General features: G+C 41.4%; 2 protein-coding genes across 2 annotated transcripts in view; one reads left to right on the forward strand and one right to left on the reverse strand.

The window, feature by feature from the left end:
- Window positions 1-783: 783 nt before the first annotated feature.
- LOC133392254 (uncharacterized) lies at window positions 784-3462 on the reverse strand. The gene is made up of 5 exons (XM_061652259.1): window positions 3161-3462; window positions 3029-3097; window positions 2462-2968; window positions 2077-2385; window positions 784-2008 (listed from the first exon to the last, which is right to left on the reverse strand). Exons 4-5 carry the CDS (start codon window positions 2144-2146, stop codon window positions 912-914), a joined length of 1167 nt encoding a protein of 388 aa, XP_061508243.1. The 5' UTR covers window positions 2147-2385; window positions 2462-2968; window positions 3029-3097; window positions 3161-3462; the 3' UTR covers window positions 784-911.
- A 2101-nt stretch (window positions 3463-5563) lies between these two features.
- LOC1276282 (protein encore) overlaps window positions 5564-22767 on the forward strand; it is a 68294-nt gene continuing 51090 nt past the window's right edge. The window contains exon 1 of the mRNA XM_061641332.1: window positions 5564-6157. Coding sequence (XP_061497316.1) covers window positions 6152-6157 — 6 coding nt within the window. The 5' untranslated portion in view covers window positions 5564-6151. The remainder of the gene's footprint in view (window positions 6158-22767) is intronic.

The raw sequence follows: 22767 nt of genomic DNA on the forward strand, positions 1-22767 counted from the left end.
CAGAGGGGACTAGTGTTGCAGCAATACGGAGGAGGAGAGAATTGGCAGGTATTATTTCACTATTAACTTTACGAGTAAAACGACGCACTTGAGTAACTTTTTTATCTTTTAAATTGTCAAGAATTTCTTCATCCTTCATGTGTTTAAGATCAGAAGAGAAAATTACACATTGGACGGTATTAAGAATAGTGTGGGGTGTGATGGTGATAAGTGTTTCATTGATGAGTTTTGTGAGTGTAGTTTTTTATAGTGAGACAATGATCAGGTTTTCAATAGGTACTTAGAATTATTATTAATTAGGTTACCTTCTACCGATGCCCCACAGTATGTTCCGCCGGATTCACTGATGCAGAACCTGGGTCGTTGGTACCACACGGAACGATTGGCAATATCTATCGGAATCCGCCACGTAGCAGCAGCACCACGTTTTCCCATAATTTCCTGCAGGGCGCGATAGAGGACGCGAGCTGCTAGAGCATAGCGGCTCGTGGATGTCTGCATCAATACATCTTGTGCTTCTTCTTCTTCTTCTTCTTCTTTGGCTGTTACCACTGTGGGGTTGGCTTTCAGTGACTTATAGATTAACCCCCCCCCCCCCTTCCTCCCCCATATCAGGATAGTCATTTCTACACGTATGGCGGCACGGTCCATTTGGGGCTTGAACCCATGACGGGTATGTTACGAGTTGTCGTGACTGTACGAGGAGACCGGTACCAATTCAAAACATAATTTAATATTTTCTTACTATGATTCGACCCTTTTAGAATAAAACGGAAGGCAAGCTATTGTTAACAGCATGTTTTATTTTTTCGCCGGTATGAGGTAAAGGCGCAAACACATATTCTCCCTGAATATTGGTTCCGACAGCAGCAACCTTGCACATTATACTGGTGCTGGGAACATAACTCATTTCATTTGTATTCATGTGAATCAGATTTGCAGCGTGTATGTTTTAGCTCGTAGGACGAATACGGCTTCACAAAAAAGGGATACTGCTGTGTAAACCGATGCCCGTGAATCATCAGTTCACACCCTTCTATGGAGGCTGACTCGCACCTCAGAACAGTTCCGTCGTGCAACATACACCATCGGTCCCGGAAATTGTCTCTAAGAAACAACCCGGGACTCATGGTGCATTCGGTATATCTACCGACTGATTTACTGGCCGATCCTGAGGTCGAAGATAAATGCATTCTTTTTGAAATATTGATACGTTGCAGCTCGGCAAAACGCTGCACCGCCTGCGCCAAACTGTGTCGTTTGCTATGCAACACCGTTTGCCTAAAATTGCGGAGATATTCTTCGCACTCTTCGGAAGACATAGTGCCCAGTTCACCGAATCTAAACACCTCCTCGTAAACATGCAACAGTTTGTGTACGTTGCTGTTTACGAATTCTGGGCCATAAAGACTACTGTATTCTGCCACAAACTGGTGCAGCAATATATCTGCATCTATCCAACGGTCTTTATGATATGCAGTGGATAAAAATGTTGTCGCAACAAACAGCAACATGAAGTGCTGGTATACAGCGTCGCTCAAATTGTCTTTGAGAACAACGAATCCCACAAACTGCAGAAATGATTTCAGTTTAATGCCCTTCCTATCTTGAATCAGATTCAGGCTTCGTAACTGCCGTCTGAAATCAGAAGGCAGATGGATTTGGAGCAGATGTTCCGACACAATTTTCAGCTGCAATTTGGACAACCTAAACTTCTGCCTGGGGAATACGCTGGTCCAAAGAAATATTAATCTACCCAAAACGCCTTCATCTATGAGGTGCAGGCGATCCGACACTATAATATCTAAAATCATATTTAATCCATACAGACGGGATAGTGCCATTAAAAACTTTTGATGCAGCGGATATTGTTCGTTGCAAAAAGAATTATGGTCTCTTGGCTGGGAAAACGCCGCATACGGATAGAACCTGTGTGAAGAATGATCACTCTTATTGGTTGTAATTGTGCACTTTAAGCACCCGCTTACAGAGTTGTGCGATTTAACACCTACAATTTTGAAATAATAAACATCAACATCAATGCTGAACTTTGAATGTTATAGATTAATAACTCACCCTTTATATAAGCACGAGCCGGTGTATCGGCAATGATGCATCGAATTTTCACCGAGTAGGAGCCGACCATGCATCATCAAACCGTTCTTTTGTAGCTCGTTCATTTCTTCAACGAAATCTTCGAGATACTGGTCGACTGATGCAGGTTTTGATAATCCGAAAAATAATGCAACCGGCATCACGGGCATATTCGATATGTTGAATACTTTCATAAGTATTGGCCAGAGCTGTTTACTGTCGTTCAGGTACAGCGGTAAGCCATCGAAGCAAAAATCGATAACAAATCCATCGTCAATAGGAGGCAAGTTTCTAGAATATTAACAAAAATTAGATACCGCAGCACAAGTTCACAGAATACTTAGTTTTGTAGCCACTAAGTCTTTACCGGAAATAATTTTTCAAACAAGTTCCTACACCCTGGTACCAGAACTCTCCACCATCAATCTGCGTTATCGTTGTTTATATAACTGCATCTTCCAGTGGCTTCAGGAAAGTGCGCGCATCGTTCGGCAACGACTCAAACTCCGGCTTTTTTAAGGTGGCGCAACAGCCGATTCATCGCCTCGTGGGTTTGCCCTGTATCGAGGGCCCACAGTCGCAGACCATCCTCCTACGACACATCCGCTAACGATTCATCAAAAACCCGGCGCTCTAGCACCAATCGAACACGACATCGAACATGAAAAATGTATGGGATTTGACATGTTTGTCTTGTTTGTTTGTTTGTGTCTGAGAGTGCACCCCCATTTGATTATATGGGGTTGTTCGAGTCGGATGTCGTGTTCGATTGGTGCCAGAGCGCAGCCAAAGGTCGTTCTTCCGTCGTATTTTGTCGGTCGTTCTTCCTCTTCGCTGCAGTCTTCGAAATCTTCCAAAACCGGTGCACAGGTGTCTGAAAGTAACGAACATAAATTAGCACATAACCACTAAGCATATAATGGCTGCCACATACCCATCGGTTCGGAATGTTCCGTAGCTGCCGCGAGGATTAATTCTGGCGCAACGTCACTGGCACGACTTCCTGCAATGGTAAAAATCATCAAGCATGTTAGAACGATGCTTGTAATCATTTTTTTTAACTTACTCGATGCCACTGGCTCAGCTACCATTTGAGCGACGCGTTCTTGCTCCAACTCCTTGCAGTATTTTAACAAAAGGTGTTTGCTTGCTCTGGACACCTTTCCGGGCTTTCTGTCGCAAGTTGAAGCCATCGTTTCTGCACGGAATATATTCTTATCACTACTTTTAAATTTCTACTGACGTTACTGGCGTGCGTTTGAATTAGCAAAATTTAAAGCACAGCGTTTTCACGTACACACGAACACCTCCATTGATGACTTGGCAAAATATAAGGCTGCGCTCTGGCACCAATCGAACACGACAACCGACTCGAACAAACCCATATAATCATATGGAGGTGCACTGTCAGACACAAACAAACAAACAAGACAAACATGTCAAATCCCATACATTTTTCACCGTATTAATACACGATGCGCAATCTCAGATTGCGCATATATTCGTTTTATCAAAACATATGTCATTTCGCGTAACCAACCCTGAGCTATAAACGTCATTTCCATACAATTTCAGATTGCGCCAAGATTGCGCATAAATTTTCAAGATTATATGTCCGAGATATATAAATATTTTTTGACAGATAAATATATCAAACCGATCCGTTTGACAGATAAATATATGCGCAATCTGAGATTGCGCATCGTCTATTGCTACGGTCATGTTCGATGTCGTGTTCGATTGGTGCTAGAGCGCCGGGTAACTCACACATCCCCAATTCAGGCAGCGCTCTAGCAGCAATCGAACACGACATCGAACATGAAAAATATATGGGATTTGACATGTTCGATTTGATAACCAACAAATCGAACATGTCAAATCCCATATATTTTTCATGTTCGATGTCGTGTTCGATTGCTGCTAGAGCGCCGGGTCACACAAGCAAGTGGAAAAGACAGGGTTCCTTGTAGTGATATGAAAAATGAAGTTTTTGTCGGAAACGATTCCGGCTAACTCCGCATTTTTCTGGAATCGAACCATAGTTTACTTGTAAAAGATAATTTCTCATGGAGCTTCCCGGACTGATTTCACTTCTAAAACTTTTTGTTTCAATTAAAGATGTAATTAAAATTCCGGAGCAAATTCTAATGCTGGAGTAAATTTTAGGGCAAATTGCGATTCCCAGTTCAATTCCGATTCTGGAGCCTATTCTGACTGCGGAATCGATTCCGGAGCCGACACGCGACTCGGCTCCGCAGTCAGCTCCGGAATCGGCTCCGGACCCAAGTGCCACAAATACACTAAACGACCTCTAAACGGCTTCTAAACGACTCAAGTTCTCTACCTAAACGGAATATAGAAAGACTTCGTTTAGCAGACGGCAAACGACTCATGCATTTTAAAAATACCGAAAAAGCTGGTGGCGCTCTCTGTTGGTGGGATACCCCAACTAGTTGAGCTTCATCGCTTGGAGGAGAGCTTTCTCATTTCCTCTGTACTGTTGTATGGTTTCGCATTGATGTTATGCATCGCTAGAACTAGAACGGCGATACGATTGTTTAAATACTAAACTCCAACCGAAACCACTAGCACTGAAGCAAGTGAGATTTGAGTAAAAGTCGTTGGTGTTGATACCCACGTATCTGACCACACGACCATTCATATAGATTTTTGCTCAGCAAGTTAGAAGGCTATATAGGTCATGATAAGATGAAACTTGTCGAAACACATTGCAAGAAAAGGATAGCAATATAATGATGAGTTGTAATAACGCCATCTATTGATCAAACCAATGAAGCTGTGGAGCTTTCATTTTTTTTCTATGGATATTAAATATTCCAGTCGTTTAAGCTTAATCTGTGGCGCTTGGGGAGTCAACTCTGGGATCGTATCTGGAGTCAGCTCTGGAATCGGCTCTGGAATCGGCTCCGGAATTGACTCCGGAATCGACCCCGGAGTCAACTCTGGAATCGGCTACAGAATCGATCCTGGAATCGAAATCGTTTCGATCATCGGAATTGGCTCCGGAATGAATTCCGAACATGGAATCAGAATCGGGTAGGTCTGATACCGAGCTCCCACCACTACTTGTTTGATCAGAGGAAGCCAGGAAGGAGGGCTCACTTCGAAACGAGCACTGTAATGCGAGTAAAAGGCGGGTAGAGAAAATGAGGGAGATGCAGCGACAATCTAACGTTAAAAACAGTGTGGCCAGATTATTTTTTCGGTTTTCGGCAGGAGTAATGTTGAGAACGCGTACCAAAGTGGGTAACAAATGTTAATAGCGATCCTTGAAACAGCATCCCAAGCGTCATAGATTAAGCTTACACGACTGAAAAATCAAATATCTGTGATATATTCGGTAAGCATATAAAAAATCGGTAGGAATACAGATAAATCGGTATTTCTGGTCACTCTGGGCCCCAGAGCAATCCGTGCTGTCAAAGCAGCAGCTGGCTGTCAAACCCTGCCCGACCAGCGGGGAACTGGATCAATCGCCAGTTATCTATGTATCTTGGTGCAAGTGAAGAAAAACACAGCGAGCAGCTCTTTGCTTCTAGGATAAAATATCCCGCGTCAAAGTTTGCGATAGCCAAAAACCCAACTCTCCCGTGCACGATAAACGCACGATTTCGTAATCGTGATTCCGCGGCCAGGTCAGCTAGCAGCGTGCGGCTATCGTGTGCGTTTTGTGCAAAAGTGTTCCCGCCGCTCGTTCGCTCGCCCTCTCTCTCTCTCTCTCGCTCTTGCCTCCTGCGCTCCGGTGTGTTCCCCGGTGTTGCGTTTGTTTTTCTTCTCCCCCGTGCACCGTGCTTCTTCGCGTGGTGCATTTTTCTACCACTCTGTTGCTTTCCAACAACACCCCTGCAGCACTGGTCCCAAATGGTGTGCTTGTGGTGGGTGCACGGGTGGTAAAGTCCGGGGAGTAGCAACGGAAGCAACGGATCATAAAAAATCGGAACCTTTCGCGTGTGTGAGTGTGTGTTTGATGCTGATTCGCGTCCTGTTTTCTGTGTGATCCGCCGTGGATGCACCGGGCACCATCGTCACTGCTCCTATGAAGGTAAGCGGGGAGGGGGGGAGTTTGAGGGAATGTATATTTTCTAGGTGCATACGCACAAAAATGTGCAACAAATTGCGTGCTGATTATGTCCCTTGTCAAGCAGGCAGCACACAGACATAGAAAGAGCGCGCAGGTGGTGTTAGTTGCCCTTTTTTGAGGCACTAAATATCTCCAAATTTGATAACATTTAATTTCATTACGCCTACAATTGCCTCCTTGAACAATTAAATACATCGTTATCGCTCACGCATCAAACGTAAGCTGTTGGTATTGAGCGCATTATAGTTTCTAATCCGTTCTCTAACACGCACGCACGCATGTATCCATCCACTTGCCTGCACCTCTCGTACACTAAGGGAAAAGGGAAGACACACCACCGCGCCGGACGGAGAAGATAGCAAACAAAGCGTGTGTGTATGGTTTTTTTTCCGTTTGTCGCTGGTTGCTGTGTGTGTCCCCGTCGCCCTGTGCTCTCTCTCAAGGCTGTGTTGGATCTCTGTGTCGCTGTGTATTGAAAAATGCGTGTCGTTGTTTGTAGCGCGGTCCGTTATCTGAAGCGTGAGGAGTTTTTACCAATCGACGATCGGCAGCGTGTGCTGTTGTGTGCGGGTTTCGTTCTTGCTTGGCTCTGATGCTGTAGGGCTGGTTGAAGCGTGTGTTCAAAACCAGGCAGGCAAGGTGCGTTGGAAAGTAAAACAAAATTAGTGTAGCAACGCAGCGCAGCGGCACAGGGTGGTGGCTTTTGATGGTTCAGATTGAAGGCTTGATGTGTTGGTTGGTGGTAGTAAATTTCAATCCTGAGTATTAGAAGTTTGCTTTTAAAACATATACCACGCACACATGTTGTTGGGTTGTGTTGGGTACTTTTCTGGGCTCTTTTTTACTGCAGTTGTAATTCACTTTTTATGAAAGTGATGCTTTTTGATGACGGTATACGTTTAATCTGTAAGCTGCTTTTTATTATGTTAGTTTTCCGTTTTAGTATCTTTTAATCTTTTTTTACTTCTGTGCTTTCTCCTAATGATTGGTAATGGTTTTCTTATTTTAGTTTAAAGAGTTTAAAAATCAGGATATTATTGCTTTGTTTATCTTCTTCTTCTTCTTCTTCTTTGGCTCAACAACCGATGTCGGTTAAGGCCTGCCTGCCTGTACCCACTTGTGGGCTTGGCTTTCAGTGACTAATTGATTCCCCCCCATAGCAGGATAGTCAGTCCTACGTATGGTGGCGCGGTCTGTTTGGGGATTGAACCCATGACGGGCATGTTGTTAAGTCGTACGAGTTGACGACTGTACTACGAGACCGGCTCTTTTGCTTTGTTTATAAATTAGGCTAATTAGGCTATAAGGAGCAACTTAGGTGTAAAGAACGATCAATTCATCCATTTTTAACTGTGCTTTTTGCAGTTTCGAATTTTCTTCTTAATTTTACTGATGAACGATTTGTATCAAAACTCGTAAAAAAATCTTTAATATAAGAGAAAGTGATTAATATACTACGATCATCTAAGGAGTCTTCTAATATCGAATATATTTTCAGGCACAAACAATGCCGTATTTTTTAATTGGTGTTAGTTATTTTCTGTCAAAAAATTAACTACTGATTTTACAACCAAACAAAAATATAACAAAATAAAAAATTAAAAATAATAACAAAAATAAAACAATAACAATAGTAAAAATGATGAATAATACATGGTAAATAATAAATAATAATAAAAAAATATAACAAAAATGATCATAATTTGTACTGAAGCCTAAACCTGATTGCCATAGATGCAGTTTACACCCAATTTAATGTAATTTGGCTGGAATAGGTACCTCACATTCTAAATGTAGTGCAAATGATTGTAAAAATAGTTTGTATTTTTTGTGTAAAATGTTTTTTAGAAGGTAAAGGACCTTGGTTGGGCAAAATTTTATTTTGTATATCTTAGTTTTTCAATACGTATCTCTGATCTTTAAATGCTCATATGTTTCTCACTTCGTATTCGGCTCGAAACGTGACAAGAGTATTTCCAGATATTCCATGGGTGAATAGAATGATTGTAATACGAATATTTTTATGAATTTTAATTGTATGTTAAGTGTAGTAAGCAGAACTCCGATGCCAGTCAACTCAATCAATTCAAAGAGAACAGAATATTCAAGGTTGGGTCATATTTGTATATGACTTACAGAACTCATAATATTTTATAGCAATCATAATTTAGCATCACTAAGAATAATAATTAAATAATAGTTAAAACCCTTAAAACTGAATGACCTCTATTGCTGAATCGAAATATGATTTTTAAAACTTGATTACTACATGTGAAAACTCCTCTCAAACAGTCGTACAATAATGGCCAATGATTTTTTTAGTATTCCTTAAATTAGCATCGTGAAAAAATTTAACCCACATTATAATTGTATTTATTCCTTAAATTCTGTTATTTGTTGCCTGTTATTACAAAACCGCTTGTTGCATTGTTGTCCTCGATATTGAACCCACAAACATACAGATGTATGTGCATCTGATACTAAAAGAAAAAAAAATAATAAAAAACGCTTGTTACAATTCGGTAGACCTACGAACCTCAAACTCATAGCCCTGGCCGTGGTAAGTCTCAAGCCTAGCAAAGGATTCGTTCGCTTGAACGTTTGTTGTTCCCCAGTGCAGCGCACTGGATGGCCGTGTAGTCATCGCTCGTGACAAGCAACACCTGGGCGCTATCGATTCATTTTCCCGTTGCCGGGGCAATGCAGCTGGTGTGTACTTCCTTTCTCCGTCGATCGTTGTATTTCTTAGCTTCGATTTTCGTTTAGTTTTGCTGCACAACACAACACACCTCGCGTTCGTTCCGTTTTTGTCTCGATGTCTGTCAAACAATAGACCCATCGTTGGGTTTTTCGTGAATACCGCTCCTAGTGGTGGACCTCCTAGGTTTTTTTTGTTTGTGTGAGTAAATTAAATGTCGACCTGCATAAATATTGAATGTATTAAAGCATTTATAATTGATCGGCTGATGGTGACGCGGCGGAGTACACTGTTAATGTCGAGCGCGAACCATCAGACGACCAAGAGGGAAGGAGAACGTTTATTAAATGTTGCTCCATACCGGTTGCATAGCTTGTTAGAAGCCTGGAGAGGTGCCAGACTGGAGAGAGGAAGCAATCAGGACAGTTATTCGGTATTTGGTTCATGAAAAATTTGAAATGCCCACAAACGCTCCTCAACTCATTTGGGCTGTGTGAGCGTGTCGGTGTCTGACGGTGCCCTTTTTGTTGGTGTGTCGAGCTTTCGTTAGTCGCTGAGGAATTTGTAGCTTTTCGTTTGTTTTGTTTGTTATGTTCTTTTAGAAGGCTTTTTTGATTTTCTTTTTTGGAGTCATTTGCTTGACAACTAGACAATTAAATACTGATTATACTGGTGCTGTTGGAGTGTTCATATCAGTAAGCAGTGTATTGGTTTTGTTTTGTTTTGTTCGTGAAAGGGAAGCTAGTTATTTGGTAGAATAATTAAGAATAGGTTCTACAAGTTATTGATCAAATACATAGAGTTTGAACTTTTTTTTATGATTTTTTTGAGCAGTTATTTGAAATTAATGGTTTTTAATAAATTCTAGCTATTGCTTACATAAAATTGTATCTTTTAATGCCATTTTGCACTTGCTCAGATACCAAAACTAGACCCAATTTGGTTTGTTGTAGCCTGTTTTCAACGTTTTATGTATATTTCTTAATATTTTAATGCTTTAATCATTAGCCGCTTTGCCTTTCCTACAGGTATTTATTTTATTTGATTTAAATTATCTGTTTATTACTATCATGTTTTTATTTATGTTTGATTTACGTTATTGCGATTAACTGAATTGAATCGCTATTTGCTAGATTATACGTTTTATGACCTGTAAACAAACCCCAATACAAGGAAGTCAATCAGTGCAGTGCAACATGTTATCCATCGATCATTATCTTCCCACAGTGCCGCCCGGGAGGATTTCTTATCAGTGTTGACAGAGTGTTGTCGTGTGCCGCCTAATGATATAATTGTATCACATAAATGCCGCACTGATAACAGGTCTGTTTGACTTGATAAGTAGCTGTGTGTGTAAGTAGGTTATTACACCCTGTAATAACAATAATATCTTTCTCTTCGTTATTACGGGTGTGTGATTATTTTCGCTTATCAAAGCAGACGTGTAAAACTTTTCTCGTTATCAGAGATAAACGCCTCTTGCTACTGTGACTTTTTTAACATACTTTAATCGTTTTAAATGACTTTTACCAGTTTGACGAACCGGGATCAACAGTTTCGAACGCTTCTGACTTTTGACAAACACAAACACGAAACGTAACCCAATGAACTGTAAAGAATCGATAACACTTTACAAATTCCACTGCAATGCGCGAGTGAGACCACCGAAACATGTTAAGGCCCTGTACGACTGTGGCAAGCACTTACAGCGTTTGGAATTGAAACATTGCTCTCGGCCCATCGTCGTCGATTGCGTGTCGGTCGGAATCAAGATTAACCCTCCCCCCACACCATCCAACATCGATCCTTAATCGGAGTTACCACGGAGTGCCGCACCGTACGGAGCCAAGATCAATCTCACCTTTTCACCTGCCGTTGGATGAACATGCCGTAGCGTATGGGGAGGTGTATGTCGTAGCTGGTCCGCTTTTACTTACCCACGTTAGTGTAAATGTGTCGTTTCAGTACGTTCTTGGTAATGGGATTCAAAAAATCACTTTTACCTTTACACACACTCTCTGCCGTAAGCACCGGGTTTGATTGTACCATTTCCTTTACGACTGTGTTGCATCTCTATTTGTTGACCTTGCGCCCTTGCAATGTTCGCCCTTACACTGTCCTCGGATTACCTTTATCCGCGTGGAGAAAGAGAGGGTGAAAAAAGTACACACATTCACACTGAAATGGTAGGTTTGGCAGGGGTTTATATGAACTCCTCCCGGGTGTCATCATTCCCATGGAGAATGGGTTACGGGCTAGAGACAAAACGCCGGTCGCCCTGCCTCTGCGTGCCAAGAAGCATGGGACGAGCGCTCACTCCCCTTCAACGATTGCTCCGGTAAATGTAACAGGTTAATGAATAATGTAAATCGGTGGCATGCTTTTATCCGACCGAAAGGATTGGGAATTTTATTGGGCCAGTGCGCGCCATCGAGGCGAAGCGGTCAAATTGAAACAGTATAAAGGTGAAAACGGAAATGCGTATGTTGTAATGCTAGGTTTTAGCTTTCTAGCGCGTGAGTACTGCCTCGAGCTCTGCGTGTCGTCATATAAGCTGTGGTCGGACTTGTTGAGTGGTTCGATACCTACTGGAATGCTCCTCAACAGATCCCAGCCAGTGGTGCTGGTGGGGTTGAGTAGGTAGCAATAGTTATACATCTCTTTAAAAACTTCACCATTTCACTAAGTCATCGTTTTAATATTCCCACCCGGGGATGGATAAAAATCTTTCCAGCTATTTTAATTCGTAATTAATGACGGCTATGTGTCCTTGGGTCTGAACATTTTCAACACTTTTTACTCGCCATTTGCTTTTGCATTGCTTCACATTTCTTAACTAGGCGGAGAAGGAGCAAAACAAAAAATTAAAACGAAACGCTCTATCCTCACAGTTTAGCACGTTGCTCCCTCCCGTAGTGCACAGCGAAATGTGATTCGTCATCGGGGCATAATTATCGGGCTAGCGAAAGAAAGTTGCAGCTTTTGCAACAAGCTAACGAAGTGGAAAGAGACGCCAAAGGAGGCAAGAAGATGAAAGCTGCAAATCCCCGTCACTAACTACGGTTCTTCATTAGACGATAAGTGAATATTGAACGTGCTGGCTTCGTTTCGGGCAAGGCATATAGAGTACGCAACGGGGGGTATTTGCACCCCCACAGCATTTTGATGGATGATAGTTTTTGAAATGAAATGTAATTTTTCAAAAGAGAAACACCAGTTCTACTACAGTTTCCGCCCTGTTTCTTTTGCGTTCATAGGTTTGTTTTACTATTTATGAGAGTTGAGTCTTGCAACTGTGTGTATGAATACAGATTGCAAGCGAAGCACTCTCGGGTTCCTAATCTGTGCGAAAGGACCGGCGACAAAGAGAGGACCTGTGGGCAAAGTTTCTTGTTAGTTTGAACGATGTCATGCAGAAAACAACTTCTGCCTCGACGGTTGTTTGCAGCATTTTGTGGACCAAAAGTTTGCTGATGTTTATGCTGCTGCACGTTCCAGGAATTGGTTTGGTTTGGTGTAGAGGTTTGAATAATTCATACACCCTTGCGCAGGTTTAATGTTGATGAGCTTGTTTGAAAGGATTTGTATTTCTTTTTAAAAATAGCGTATTATTGTACTAGAAAATCAAACATTTTTTGGGAAAATTATTGACATGATATTGTAAAGGTATAATAGGTTTAAGGCATCAGTAGTCCCAATAAGCTCGGTTTTTATGTCAGATATCGATATTTGTTTGTTACATCTTTGTTTGTCCTACTTGTTCACTTCACTTCTTTGGCTTCAGTTGATACAACACTGTCTTTGTAAATCCCTAACAATGCATCTTTTGAAACAAATATTGTGTTTTTGCGAGGTGTTCTGATTTGCTACAGGTAACATGGTGAACAAGACTGCCGTAAGTCATCGTGTTTTAGTAGCCGTTTATGGTAAACAGGTACAGCATCCTGAAATAACTTGTCTTAAGAGAGTTTCCGGGGTTTACAAGTGTTAGTTTTAATTTCGAATGCTCAAAACGCTCCAGGGCGCAGATGAAGAACGTTTCTGAGCACCACAATGGACATCGATGCTATATGAACATCCTAGATAAATATGTCAAGATCTTTTAGAGACATTTAAAGAAAGTATCTCTGAAATTCATTTCTAATTGATTAAAAGCAATGGGAATTTAGATTCGAAAGATGGAGGATTGGGTATCATATTAACTGAAGCAAGGAGGCACCGAATGCCGTTTGGATGCTTGTGAGCTACTGCCCCTCCGATAACAGTGAAAACGTACTAAGAAAAGCTGAAATGGGAAGTTGTATTTCATTAGCTGTTAAACCTGTTAAATGGTAGCAACTTAGGAGTGATACACGTACTCAAGTTCCCCTTTATCGTGTTTCTTGACAATGCGACTCAAATGTTTTGAGTATATTTTGATTCTCAAAAATTGATTACTCTGGAAGTATCTTTGAACTTTCTGAATAAAAAAAGTATTTGTGAACATGCAAAATTATCATATTTATTGAGCATGTTCTACCAGCCGTTCAAATTACAGTCGAACGATATCTAAATGCATCACCTGAGTTGGTTTGGGCTTTATCGAAAAATATGTTATTCCTTGACATCAAAAGCCATTTAAATACTTGTGCTTAAATTCTTTTTAGAGAAGACAAATGTAGCTTTCAACAGCATTCTGCTACAGCCCACAAGACAACCATCGTACAGGAATAGCGAAACGAGAATTTGCCTTATTTCATCAGCTCATCTGGATAACCTGCTGCTTTTCCAGATGTTTAGCCATTGCTTTACATTATTTTGGAATATGTTTTGGAAGGAAATAGCTAGGAAGGTTCGATGTCGCTAAGCATTTGAGCATTTGGGACGAATTCAAGAATCGTTTGGTGAAGATTTGGGACAAAATATCGAACTAAGTTGTGCGTACGGCTTGCAATGGTTTCGAAAAGCGTTAAGATCCGTTTTCACTAAAAGAGAGAGAAATAGTTGATTGAAATGAATTAGATACAATCTAGTTTTACTATTTTAAGACACCATAGACATCGATTCCGCAGATATGTAAAATCTGGTTTAAATTTTATGACATAAATAAAATGCATCACTTTTTCGTTGCCTCCCTGTACATTGCTTCTTAGGATTATTATTTATTCTGTTTTATAGAGCATGATCTGGCTGATCAATACTTCTCTAACTACGATCAGGTAAATAAAAACATTTTGATTTGAAGGAAGCGTCAAAGTTTGAATAAAAACGCTGCAAACTTGTTGGTACACCTATCCCATTCCACTGTGTAATCACGCAATGAGAACCACTTTACCAATTGAAACCACAATAGAGGCATTTTATATTTGAAACATAGTATCGTGATGTGTATGAAGTTCGTTTGTTAGAATCGCTTCAAAGTGTGTAGTGTTAGAAAGTGTGTAAATTGTATTTGTGCACCTCACTTTTGTGCTACCATCTGAACTGTTCAACTTTGAATTTGATTGCATTAGCCAGTCTGCAGAAGTCGGAATCGATCTAACCGTGTGCACCCAATTGCTTCATTTGGTGAAATCGTGAAAACCCACCGAACGTGGAAAAACGTGCGTAGCGAACGGAGTAGTAGTGACACATTCCGATCATCCTACCCTTTCTAACCCCCCTCTTTCGATGTGACCTTGACAGTATGTACTGCAAGGAAAGTAGCGGCCCCCGATACCTTTGCTTGGGCGTATCAAACTACCCACGAAGGTAATCAAAATTAAACAAATCACCGGTTATGGGTAGAGTGAACGAATGAGGCAGACGAGCGTTTATTATGACGACCATAGGACTACTACTTTGGTTGTGGTGGTGGCGCAGACTGGCAAGAGCTTGCATGGGATGGATTCCTGGAAGTAGCTGTGCTCGTTGCTACCATCCATTCGTTTTACAATGCGCGACTCGTCAAAGGTATCGGGAAAAAGGTGGCGGCAGGGAGGGTGCAATTTGTTGGTCATGATTTTCCACACGATACACGACGGACGCTTGTGCTTGTGCTGTAATGGTGGGGATGCGTTTTGTTGGAGTTTAATTGACTTTTGGGAAGACGAGGAGTAGGAGGCTACTCGAAGAAATGCGCGGTTGGAAAGGAAATACTTACCCACTGAGGAGGATGGGGTAAGATTACGGGAACGGTTGAAGCGAAGCAGTTAGGTAAACGGTGGGAAAACCCTTTTGTGTGTGTCCTGTGTCGATGGGATGCGAAACTCATCGCTTGTGCACAAGGCAAAATGTCCGCAGCGAAGTTGCGTGAAATGGAACCATAACGTGTGTGATCATCGTGTGAAACTGCTAGGCGCCGGTGGGGTGTTGCGTTCGAGATACAGTGGTTGGAATATGACTAGGCGCAAAGTCTTGCTTTTCATGTTACGTGTAACGATTTAGCATTTAATGTTGTTCATTTAAGTATTTTCTATTTGCACAGTTTTTTATTAAATTATTGATTTATTTTACTTTAATGCTATAGCAGTATTCCCAGGGCTCATGGAACGCTTTGGGCGCTACTGCTTAGCTGCCGCATTTTATAGTCAATCATTTGCTTGCCGCTCAAGAGCCACGGGGAAGAATAAACCTCATCTTAACTACATGTAGAGCATATTATACTGCTTTCCTCGCATCAGCGTACGTACAAGCAATTGTTCCGTCGACGAGGAGATCGTCCTGCTTTGTCAACGTCCTTCCCTTGCGTTCCTATCGCTTGCGCCCCTGTGTCCCTTTGAGTGCCGATGGTGTAGCGAACGGATCAAGGTGCCCCGTTCACGGTCACGGACGACCCTCATTCTCCTTCTCTCTCTCTCTCTCTCTCTCTCTCTCTCTCTCTCTCTCTCTCTCTCTCTCTCTCTCTCAATTTCATGGTAAATGGTGAAATCATGACACTGTCACAAACACACAGGCACACACAGCGTGGAAAACGGAGCATGAAGAAAAACTTCGTCACCGGATGATAGTATCGGTCATCGCATATTTCCGTGCGTCGCGTGGGAGTTTTGCTTCCGTGCCTGCCCGGGTGTTTCGTTGCGTCCATTTTTCAACCGGCATACCGCGGACTGATACACCGATTTCGATTCCGATAGTAGTAGCACTCTTAGCACGCCTGGCTGCCGGTTCGTAACCGTTTGTGTGTGCTAGGAACGGATGGATCCGCGGGACCGGCAGGAAGGAGTGTGCCGGAATGAGGCAATATAAATTGCGATTCCTTCTGATTTGATGGCCGTCGCCCACTCTTGTGTGTGTGTGTATGTGTGCCGGGCAAAGGTTTCGTTAGGGACTCATTTCTCAGCGCAATGTCATGCCCAATGTGTTATGTTGATTGTATGTTACAGGAACCTTGAAAATGAGCAAAAAATGACTTAAAATTTGACAGGAGCTGGATGACGTTTATATAAACACTAGAGTAATTAAAACAGTTCATACCTTACCAGCCGAAGGGCATCAAATCTTCTAATAACTGTTTAATGGATGAACGACTGAACTGAACCATTCTTAACTTTACGGAACGGGAATGTACCAGTTGGGGTGTTTTATTTGATTGCTTTAGTAAACAACTTTTCGCAGATTAGGCTGCTGCTTGTTTAACACTAACGAAGCCTTTATATACGACGTCGGACATTTGTTACGCGAGTGTTCAACAATCAAACCCAGAATGCCACAGCTCCTCCGCCTAAGGGAAGAAACCCGTGGAGAAATGGTAGTGGAGAACAAATATCATCAATCGTTGATTTTCTTGCCCATTTCCTGTGCCGCCCGCCTGTGCTCACTGTGGCCCATTTAGCTACGACCGATATAACCGATTCGTTTGTGACCTACGAATCGGCCCCCCAAAAAGCGCAGGAATGTAGGGATTTTATTCACAGGAATTGACGCTAGATTCGTGGAAAGCACGGCATTCCGCGTTCCTTCTCCAGTGGAAAGAGGGCTTAGAGTACAAACGCCTCCGGTGGGAAGGTGTTTGGGTGGTCATTTTCCATGCTTTTGCGAATGAAATTATGCAGAAACGATGATGATGATCGTTCTATAGCAGAATGCCAAAGTTAAAAACGGGCATCTCATTAATTTGCTGCGCTACCCTTGGTTGGTGGTGGTTGGGTTCCCTGGAAATGCGAGAATTGGCAGAGCTTGATACACAGGAATTTGAGGCGGAAGGTTGGGCGGATAAGTAAGCATAATATGCGTATACAAATTGATCGGTTTATGCTGTTGATTGGTAGTGTTTATTGGTACGGTGTTATTCGGTTGAAAACTGTAATAAGGCGGTTCTTTTGTGTAAAAAAAGCATTTGTATGAATAGAGCCATATTGTAGAAATCATATAAATTTTCCAAGTATTTAACAGACGTGTGATACATTAGGAGAACAATTTTATTGTTTTTCCTCTAAAAAAACTTAAGAATATTTTTATCATATTGAGCCACATGCTAACTTAGAAAACTTAATTGAAAGATTGAAAACCTGCGTAGCAATCATAATAGTTTTATAATTATTCATTGCATTAGAGTTTATGTGGCGTAAATTGACGAAATTTGGGACACTCATTTTTAGAAAGTAAGTAAAACATTTTGATCAAATAGGTTCCGCTGATGCTTATATAGTCAAAAATGGCTTAGAACCATAATCTGGCAATTTACTGATGGCTGATGGCGACTTACATCTGGTGACTGGTGGATACAATTTAGCAACAACGCCTGTAACCAGTGCTGCAAAATGTCATGACCATCACGTGACGATCACCACCGAAAACAATGAACATATTCGTGTGCTAGCTTGATGTTCATTGCTGATACTCAATGAAATTGCGTCATGCCATGCCAAAAGCGACATGGGAATGCTTGAGTTCTACTCTATTCTAATGCCGTCGCAAGTATAATTATGTCACTTTTTGGATGTAAACAGTGCTACCAAATGCCACTGAAACGAAGTTCAAGTCAGCTCACGTACACAACTGTAATGATCAGGGGTGAGACTCAAACAGTTGGCGGACCTATCACATGCTTGGTGACATGTTTTTTCTACCATACAAATCTTGGTCACACACTTGGTCACCGCGTTTTTGTCGGCGATAATCACGACATTCTTAGTGAGAAAACATACTCATTTTGTTTCTTGGAACCACTCGCAAGCACCGCACTCCCATGACCATCGTGATGATCATCGGCACAAAATGTCACGACCAAGTGACTGACCAAGAGTTGGTCACAAAAAATGTCACCAAGCATGTGTTGGACGCACCAACTGTTTGAGTCTCACCTCTGATCATCACTGTAGAGCCCGTGATGGTTCTGTTTCGGAATTTGTCATGATGTCGCAATAACATTTTGCAGAATTGACCACAATAAAAAAAGTCATCACATAGTGACTGACGAAGCGATGGTCACAAACATGTCATGGAGCATGTATTGGTCACTCTAACTGTTTGAACATCATCTCTGATACAATAGAGTACATGACGCTGACATGGATTTTGTTTCAGTCAGAATTTTTTTTATCATATTGACTGTGACATTTTGCAGCACTGTTTTTATTATTATTCATCGAATGAAAGTTATTGTGACGTAAATTGACAAATTTTTTGACTCAAATTTTTTTAGAATATTTTTTTAGTCAAAAATTGATGATTTAAAACAAAATCTGGTGACTTATATCTGGTGACCGGTGGACAACATTTAGCGACAATGACTGTGACGTACTCAAATCAATAGATGGAAAATTAAACATTTTCTTGATCTAATTGCTATTTTCTTCGATTCACATTAACAAATGTGTTTTTATACATAAACATACAGGTCTAAAATAGATATCAACTAACAGACGTTACGAAATTAAGCTGAATTTATTGCTGCGTCGTACTATAACTTTACTTACTTTAATTAAGATAAAAGAAGTCCATGTAATGTGTCTTTCTGTGTGTACTTTCTACCATCCAGCCGCAGTAATAAACACGTTTCTATCGTTCACACTATTATTACAAGCCGATATTAAAAACAATCACCCAAACACGTGCGACCGTATTTTAATTTTCGGAGATATTATTCGCACCAAGCGAAAATAAACAAAAAATACACGCTACTTTCCTATCTATTTTACCAACCTCAGCAGAGAGTAATTGAATGTTACGGTTATTGCGAAACTTTCGCTTTACAAATGTTGGCGCTAGAAATGTGCTCGCGTCGTTGTCGCAAGCAATCACTTCCCTTCATTTGTCCCGTGAGTGTGTACATGTGGTGTGTGTGTTCGTGTTTATTTCATGGTTTTATGATGGCCAAAGAAGAAGCGCTCCGGCGAACGAACATGTGATGAAAGTGTGCAAAATTATATCTTTTTTTTACGAGGCCCCTCAGGAGATTGGTGAAGCGAATGTGAAGAAAGCTCCACAGATAGATGCTTCTTGTTCTAACCGTGTCTCGATCGATAGAAGACGCGATTGATGAAAAGAACCCGGAACGATGATGCTTCTCGGGTAAATGCAAATTGTTGTTGTCAGCTTTCCGTGGGTGGTTTTGTTTTTGCTGCTGACAAAAGACACTGAAAATGCCACGGCAGCGTCCGATGGTTTCTGTTTGATTGCAATTTTTGCGTTTAACGTTGCTGCTTTCGTTCCAGAAAGCGAGAGCGAGAGAGGCTTAATATCCATTTCGTTCGTGCTGATTCGCTTCCGTCTACTGAAAGTGTAGCGTAAATGGATATCATGAATAGCTAATTTGCTTTCCAGGAAGTGTGTAAGGCTGCTGCTCACGATCTACTGCACCGCTCTACGAATGCACCGTGCAAGGGAAGGGGCCGCAAGTCTTGTCTGGTTAGGTATACCCAACACCAGACTGATATCCAAACGCTTTCAGCGCTGTATGATGTTGACCGAAACGGTGACCGAGTGACCGACAGGCCGACACGCTTTGCTCCCCGTACGGAGCGGCGCCGTACGGTGACCGTGGACAGGGTTTTCCTTTTCCGCTTCGGATGTCGTCTTCCAAACTGCTGACACATTAATCGTGCACACTCTCTCGACCTTGTGGCAGGTGTTTTAATATGCAAATGTGTGTGTTACCACTCTGTGCCACTTTCCTGCGAGCGTTTCAAGGCGTTTCAAGGAGGTGAGGCCGACTTTAAACATTATTTTACTGCTGAAACACATCCCCGTTGTTGCGGCGTAGCCATGCAAGGACAACTGAAGCCGTGCGCGGGCACTGTAGGAGTAAATTAAGGATAGACGAAAAAAAAATACTTCAACTAAAAAGACGTTTGAAGGGAGTATAATATGGCCACTTTCATGCGCAAAACCTTGGTACGCCTTTGGGTGGAAATTGTGTTCACTATCTCGATTGCGCTTCGGTGCTTTGGTGGTGATGAAACTCGGCGGGCGGCGTTGGTTTGAAGCTAGGCATATCCGCAAGCATCACCTTCGCGACGAGAGCCGTGTATTCCCGATGTAGCGCGATAAGTTGTAATTGAAAATGTAACACAAAACCGGACAGATCGACGTCGGAGGGAAACAAGGTGAAATGTTTCCTCCCCACCGTTATTTGACTGCTTAATTTCATTTGCCCCGTATGTCTCGGGACATGCACGTTTGTGTTTGTGTATTGGGATGCTTTTTACTACTACACCCGCCGCTGTCTCTGTCGTCTAGGCAACCTGATGGTGCAAGGAATTTAAATGGTCCGATATTTATCGCACAAAGAATACGGGCTTGTCGGAGCACTACCAGCTTGCCAAGTTTGGTTCGTAGAATGCGATGGCTTCTTCGAGTGGTTCTAGGAAGAGCAAGTTTTCTCTTATCACATTTTACCATTTTTTTTTTCTGTTGCAGCATAAATTGAAGAGCTTTTTTGCTGACAAACAAAACCGTCTACAACCAATAGCGCTTGCTGTCCACTGCAAAGCAGTTACGTGTGTGTTTTGTTGCAAAATACGAGACAAAAAGACAATATTTGCCCCAAGGGCGGCACACCACCACCGGACTGGGTAGAGTCAATTTAGAGCTTTGTTGTTTTGTTTTACCCGGCTACGTTGTCGTACCATTCTTAGAAATGGTAAAGCATGAAACGTTAAGTAGGGTTGATTGTAACGAGATGCTGTTTCCTCCCCCCAAGCTGGCCCGAAAGAGTTGTGCTATGGCTAGTAGTAGTAGCCTTCCAAGAGGCTCGGAGTGCAGTTTTTGCTCTTGCGTTTGTCGTTGTTCGGACTTTGTTTGTTGCCTTTTTGCTGGCTTAAGTAGGAAAGGTAATTTTTCCTCTTTGCGTTTGCTGTTTGTCTCATTTAATTTTCTAATTATTCTATAATAATCCAGTCTGCTAGATGCTCTAATTGATGTTTTCTTCGTTTCACGCTTTCTTTTCAGGTAAGGACAGGATTTTATCATGCATTCTCATTAACGTTAAAGTAAGGTAATCTGCAGTAGATGCTGGAATGATTTTTAAAAGGCAAGAGTTAGCTTAAGCTCTTTTAAGTGCTAAATATAACTGGAAATAATCATTTGAAGCAGCGAAGAGCTTTGTTAGTCGCTTTGTTTGCCGTCAATAGTCAATTAGTAAACGACAACATTATAATTAGAAACTATGAAAGTTTCTTAACACCAGAACTACCAAGCGTTTAAACCGTTTATGAAAGAATTGGTAGTACTTGTTTAATAAAACATTTTAACACTAGAACTGCCCGCCTTTTCCACCTTACTAGATCCGCCATATGGGACAATTTTGTCCCATTAGTTATGTGTACATATTTAGACATGTTTAATATTACTTAAGGGTTTCTTGTGGGTAGATAATTAATAAACATCATAATTAGGTATAATGAAGCTTTGTTAGCAACTCAATCAATAAAAACATAATCAAATTGAGATCATCCCAACCGCATAACAAAGATATCAAGATCAGTTTTCTTTACATAACATAACATTACAGAGCTTCTAGTGACACACGCTTATAATTATTCCTTACAGGGTTGAACGACAGTAAATCTAGGCTTGTAGCTATAAATTATTTAAACAATCTAGTGATATAGTCATGGGTTCAATCCCCAAATTAACCATGCCGCCATACGTAGGGCTGACTATCCTGTTATGAGGGGTAAATCCATAAGTCTCTGAAAGCCAACAAGTGGTACAGACAGGTATTGACGGACAACGGTTGTTGAGCCAAAAGAAGAAGAAGAAGAAAATTGATAAGTAGGTTTTTTAGAATAATAAATCAAGTATTTTGTTCAAAGTTCTTTGGGTATAGGCAAACGTCTGTGACTCCCTTTCTAAACATTACGAAAATTCGATGTCAATACAACTCTAAATGGCCAAAAGAAGATGATAAGGCTTTTTTCGAAAGCAAGAGGAACACCTAGATTAAATATTTCAAGCATCTATAACAAATATTTGCTTCATCAGGTCCTGGCTCACATGAAACGCATTCGTACGAAACTCTTTTAGTACATTTTTTACATACTGGTTATGGGTTATGGTTACATACTAGATACTATTGCATGTGAAGCATTCGTTAGCACTGACGAGAGCCTCCAGTCTCCAGCAAGTTTGCGTTGGCGCTCTTATTTTCAACGTATTCTTCGGCAAGTTCTTCGGCTAGCTTGAAAAGAAAATCACGTCTAGGTATATTTTCTTTTGTAAACTCTTTATAAAATACCCAAGCATTGATTCCCGCCAAATCCAGTATATGAACAAATGTATGAACAGACCAGCTTCTACTGGCACATTTCACGGAGTACTTTCTACGCATACTTTCTACCCAGTGCTGCTAAACTTGCAGAACCACATCGTTCACTCATTGACACCAGGGATACCAGCCATCACAACGTATTTTGCCTATTGGACAAACATGTCCCATATGGCGGTTCTAGGTTGGAAATGATTTTTTTTA

The sequence above is a fragment of the Anopheles gambiae genome, chromosome 2 (assembly GCF_943734735.2).
Source record: "Anopheles gambiae chromosome 2, idAnoGambNW_F1_1, whole genome shotgun sequence".
In the NCBI taxonomy this organism is placed as follows: Eukaryota; Metazoa; Arthropoda; class Insecta; order Diptera; family Culicidae; genus Anopheles; species Anopheles gambiae.